This window comes from Dinoponera quadriceps, unplaced genomic scaffold (assembly GCF_001313825.1).
Source record: "Dinoponera quadriceps isolate SergipeBrazil2010 unplaced genomic scaffold, ASM131382v1 scaffold1425, whole genome shotgun sequence".
Classification (NCBI taxonomy): Eukaryota; Metazoa; Arthropoda; class Insecta; order Hymenoptera; family Formicidae; genus Dinoponera; species Dinoponera quadriceps.
In genome coordinates this window covers 743,897-749,808 of record NW_014555679.1, presented here as the reverse complement: position 1 = coordinate 749,808, position 5,912 = coordinate 743,897, and the positions used below count along the sequence as shown (strand labels likewise).

At 46.7% G+C, this 5,912-nt stretch overlaps 1 protein-coding gene across 1 annotated transcript; it reads left to right on the top strand.

The window, feature by feature from the left end:
* The first annotated feature begins 827 nt into the window (after positions 1-827).
* Positions 828-3,705, top strand: LOC106745169 (3-ketodihydrosphingosine reductase). The gene is made up of 4 exons (XM_014620504.1): positions 828-998; positions 1,327-1,756; positions 2,091-2,332; positions 3,157-3,705. Exons 1-4 carry the CDS (start codon positions 882-884, stop codon positions 3,367-3,369), a joined length of 1,002 nt encoding a protein of 333 aa, XP_014475990.1. The 5' UTR covers positions 828-881; the 3' UTR covers positions 3,370-3,705.
* The last annotated feature ends 2,207 nt before the right edge of the window (positions 3,706-5,912 follow it).

Here is a 5,912-nt window from a genome sequence, read left to right as displayed (position 1 = left end):
CGAGGTTAGTAGACGAACGCTTTGATATGACCGAGTGATGATAAGACCGCGGACGGTTAAGTTGGCGTTATCACGGAGAAGCTCGTCGGTCGGCCGACGAGTAATTCAGGTAATGTTCGACGTGCAAATTGTGCCGATTAGAATAATCATGAAACGTAATCGCGATGATGCGTCGCGTCGAATAAATATGATCCTCATGGAGAAGATAAGGGAGAATTTACGGCGATCTGGAAGTGTCGCCTCTTCGAAAATACGAGGAAAATATATGGAAAATTTAGATAGTATTTCAGAGAATGTGTCAGATGTGATGATGAATTGAATATATTCGGTCTGAAAACACCTAAACCGGAATCAACAGCATGTATTGTTAGAGTCTTCCGTATTACTAAATTCGAACGAGATTTTCCCGTTGTTATCATCACAGGTCGCAGTTCCAAAATCGCCGATCGAAGGTCGTGTCAAATTTTTCCGGATGAGGTTTTACGACGCTCTGCATTTCGACCACTTGATGACCACGTGAAATATTAGCAGGGACAGACTCGTGTCAAGATGTAACGTAACCGCTTCTCAGGGTTCGCATAAATTTTTTATCTTTCGCTTCATGACTGATTAACAAACTAATGAGACGTGAAATCAATGCGTCTTATTGCGTTTAGTTGATAGCAATTTTTTTATCGTTTCATCCGTTTGCTACTCCTTCTCCATGACGGACACCAACAATGCCCCTGCAAACAGTGGACAAACGTCGTCTGCTAACATCCGAGTACCACGCATGCGTGCAATTCGTATTACGGTATTATGTTGTATGCTTCGTCCAGTGGCGGAGCGCCTGTTGGTTGAAGCAGGTTTGTGAGGGACGAAGGAACGAATCTAAATCAATCATGACCGCTTTACTCGGCGTGGGACTCGTGACGTTTGTCTTAGTGATAGTTCTCTTAATACTTAAACATTTCTTCTGGACTGGGCGGCTGAAAAATGTCAAGAACAAGCACATCGTGGTAAGTGTGCATCACCTAACCTCTAAAGAACGTCGTATAGCTCGCATGACGCACCGTTCCAAATATTGACATGTCCGGAACTGGAAAATAAAGAGATTCTTCTTCAAGTACGAAAAAATAGCGCAGCGTATTAAATAGCAATTAACAATACACGAATATGAAGAAAATGAAAGGAAATATAAGAAATAAAGGTAAACAAAAGGAAGAAGGTAAAAGTAAGATTCGAACGGTGCGTCAGATACGTCAACTAAATCAGAATCTGCGTGTGACAACCACAACGGCAGGCCTGGCAATGAAATCCGCTCATGTACGCAAACTTTTCCTTCAGGTGACCGGCGGTTCGAGCGGCATTGGGAAACACGTGGCGATCACCGCCGCCAAACACGGTGCGAACGTGACTATAATCGCGAGGAATGTACATAAATTGGAGGTCGCCCGTAAAGAGATACTGAATGCCCGCGCGAACAAAGACGAACAAATGGTGGAGCACCTGTCGTTGGATATCGGCGCGAATTACGAGAACGTCGACAAGGCATTGGCCGATCTCGAGAAGACCATGGGGCCAATTTACATGCTCATAAATTGCGCCGGTTTCGCGATCCCCGGAAAAATCGAGGACCTCGCGGTGAACAGTTTTCACGAGATGATCAACGTGAACCTTGTCGGCACGTATTACTGCATCAAGGCCGTGGTGCAGCGAATGAAGGCCGCCGGAGAAGGAGCGATTGTGATCACAGCGTCTCAGGCGGCTTTTCTGGGTACGTGAGCGCAATCATACTCTCTGAATTTCTCGCAGTGAAATTTTACTCGACTAGAGTAAAGTGACAGCCGAGTCACACGAATTTGAGTGATTTTTCACTCAGCTAATCCACTTTGATCGTCGACTGAATATAATACTCGCATGGAGTCAGAATCCGCTGTAAGTTTCAGCGAAACATTTATTCTTACGAATTCAAATGGCAATATTTTTACTATCGCAACGAATCAATTCTCATTTGTTCCCGGTAAGATTTTCCTCCAAGAAATTCAGAGAACAATCCGTCGCGTTTTTTATTATACGAGTAACGAAAATACACTTCGTCTTTGTTTCAGGGATCTACGGCTTGGCGGCTTACACCAGCACCAAGTTCGCGCTTCGTGGTTTAGCGGAGAGCCTGGCGATGGAACTGCGGCCGTACAACATCTCCGTCACCCTAAGTTTACCACCGGACACGGACACGCCGGGTTACGCGACGGAGCAGCTGACGAAGCCGCTGGAGACGCATCTCATTTCGCAAACGGCGGGATTAGTCGACCCCGAAGTAGTCGCGGAGAAGTTGTTCAAGGATGCGCGGGTCCGTATACACGATGTGCAGATCGATGTGATTTTTTTATAGGATCTTTTGCAATTTAAACTTCGGTTGAATATTAAAATAATCGAGGTAAATCGTAATAGTAAACGCAGGAATGGGAGCGAGGTTAAAAATGAGTTTCACTCTTGAAGAAGTAAGATAATTGTAAAATAATATTCAATAATATCCAAATTATATGTAAAAAAAAACAATCAGATATGCTCCTGGCGATTATGTCTGTTTTTTGGTTTCGTTTGTCAATAATACGTTTTGACTTGGTGGATAAACAAGAATTATGGATGGACAAGCATAGACAAACGATCCCACTTCTTAATTTAAAGAAAACACAAGTATGGTTTATGACGGTCATTGTCTGTTTTTCTGACAAACCTGATAAAAACAGCTTAACAATAAAGTCACAATTTTTCACTTTATGAACTTTGTATCGCCGAAGTCATTGTTACTTTCTATTTTCATTGAATCTTCTGTTTAATTTCTAAAAAAGCTATTGCTATTGAATATGATTTCTTTTTATAGAATTTTTTTTCAAAGGGTCCAGGTCGAGTAAGAAAAAAGTGATAAGAATGAGAAAAATGAGATGCTTTGAAAAAAATGAAGAAAAGTGAATCGCTCCCATGCCTGTCAAGGCGTTAAAAACATCTAAAAGATGTCCTACTTTTATTAGACATTATCTGAGGATTTTTCAGAAATTTACACTGTCTGTGGACACGCATGTCTGAAAGATGCCTTGGAGAAGACATCTTTAAGACATTCTGCAACTTCGTTCACACTCGACTCGTTAAAACGGCTAAGCACTTTTATTGCAGGCTGGTAAATTCTTCTCTACCGTGGGTCAGGAAGGTTTCATTATGATGACGCTGTGCGCCGGGATGTCGCCGTTCACGTCTATCAGCGAGCTTCTGCTGCAGGCGTCGCTGATGGGCCTGATGCGACTCGTCAGCGCGTTCTACCTCGTCTCCTTCCAGAGGATCATCCTCAACTGCATGAAGACGCGCGACAAAAACAAAAAACTCGAGTGAGCGCGCGCGCGCTCGCATTACTACCCCTGTGATTTTTCATCGCGAACAAAATTCGACGGGATGTCGCTAACTAGTTGAAACATAATTTTTTCGTATACTTTTTATAATTTAATACGATTCCAATTAACGTTTCTCTTTGTTTCACTTTCTAACACGATTCATCATCGTAACACCCGTGTTTCGCACAACGTTCGTTTCTACTTCACATTCCCCTTCTCAATTCTCGAAATTCTTCGTCGTGCAACATAATACATGTTAATGTTATGTAACACGTAACGCAACACCTCGAACAGAGAATCTCCCAAGGAGAGAGAATAAAACTCGCTGTGCTCTTAACGGTTTGGCTTACTTTTATTTAGTATCCCGTAAGTTCATAGTATAATGTGTTTTTTTTTTTTTATTAAGCTTTATGGTTCTTACACACATAGAACGGGACCGTTCTTCGTCCCGTTTCGCCACGATAGTCGAAAAACGTAAAAGTGATGCGGAAACTCGTATTTAAAGGGTTTTCGCCCGGCGGACGCGGACGGACGCTCCGTTTCGGACGTCGGTCGCGGTTGACGATGGAGAGCGTGTCGTGCGCGCGATCGCCTCGCCGCTGATAAACGCTGATCGCACGCGCGCGCACGACGATTACGAGCCGGACGTGCCGGGCGTTCCCGGCGAAACCCGACGCGACGTGTCGTTCTCGGCTACCGCGACCGGCCGACGCGCTCGAGGGCGCGCCTCCGCGTCCGCGCGAGCTGTCGAAACCGAGACCGAACTTATGGCGCATAGAAACGGCGGTCAACGAAGATTTTGTCTCCCGAGACTCTGCGAGTCGGTGTAATGATTGGGTTTAACATTGATTTATTATCTCGCTTTCGCTCGCTCTGCATCTCTCTCTCGCGCTCTCTCTTTCTCTCTGCCTTTCGCTCTTTCTTTTCTCAGACTTTCGCTCTTTCTCTCCCGCTCTCTCGCTCGTTCCTCGCGCATTCTCAAATTCTCTCTCTCTCTCTCTCTCTCTCACTTTCTCACACACCGTACGTCACTCGCTCTTAAACATCCTTCGCCTCCCTCGGCATCATCTCGTAGATTCGTTAAAGTCTATTTTTCTCGTTAAACCCTAAAGCGCTTAAGGTGTACAGATGCGAATCTACGAGACGAGGCTCGCCTCGAGGGATATATAATATATATTTATATTTTCAGTGTTCTGCTGTTTTTCTCTTTAACTTATACGCTTACTCTTAAATCGATGTCCGCTTATCCGCGCGCTCGACAAATTCGCGTCCACCGGCCTCTTCGTCTTCTATTGTGCACGCGTGCACGTCGCCACCTCTCTCTCTCTCCCTCTCTCTCTCTCTCTTAATCTAATTTCAACTGTCCCGCGGGTATAATGTCTTCCCGTATTAATTCACCTTCGTCGAGCGTTCGAATCGGCAGACGTGTGTTGCGTTAGCGATTAATTAGACCCTTTACTACGTGTTGATCTGTCGCGTGCCGTCAACGAAACGCCCGTTAACGTAGGATCTCGTGTTCTTTTTTTCTTTTTTTTTTTTCAAACGGTTAATAAGAACGGCTGTCGAACTCAATTTGTCACCGCGATGGCTTTGTTCTTTTTTGCTTTTTTTTCCCCCCCTTGTCGAAGCTCCTGACTTACGAGGTCTCTCATCAATTGGCTCGTCTAAACGGGTGCAACAGAAGAAATCGCGTTCTCGCGTTGAAAGGGAATCGATCGTAACGCGTGACGACCCGAATCGCGTAATCCTCGGCGCGTGTGCGAGTCTTCCGAGTCGTACATTCGGGAGCTTCTTACGATGCTCGCGTGCAACGGCGCTCGCGTGACCGCGCGTTCCACGCGAAAATGTGTTATCAGCGACAATTAAAGTATTATCCGGCCCGTCCCGAGGGTGTCGATCGACGACAAATGGATTCTTCGTGTTCGTTTTTCTAACCCTCCACAGCCTCCTCGGCGTGACGAACGCCCGTCCGTTCGTCCGAGCGAGAGAAGCGAAGCGCACGTTCTCGCGGAGCGCCGTATCTCGACGACCGGACCTCGACATCGTCGGCGTATCGCTGGGAGCTCGCGGTTGCAAAATAACCGCCCGCCCCCCGTCGACGAGCGGAGGCGTGGAGGGTTAAAGTCGCGACAATCGTGCGCATTCTTCCCCGAGCTGGTGACCACCATTTTGCGATCTCTCTTCGACGTCGTCTGACGCTCGTCTAAGAAGTTCCGCGATGACATTTCGCTCGCTCCTCGTCTCGAGATCGCTTTCCGGTGACCTGTCTCTTCCCTGCCCCCCTCCCGCCCTTCCTCCCATTCTCTCTTTCTGACGGAGTTGCGTAATCGATTTCCGGAGGATGTCCTACCCGCGTTCACAAAGAATTCTCCGAGACCGCTCGACGGCGCGGCAACAGGATGGATCGCGTCGGAATTGGAATCCCAGCGACTGAGATCTATTTCTAGGTCACCGCTTCTCCCTCATTCCTCTCTTTCCGCCTCTCCCTTTCTCCGACGGCGCTCTTTACCGCCCGCTCTCTCTCTCTCTCTCTCCCCCCCCCCC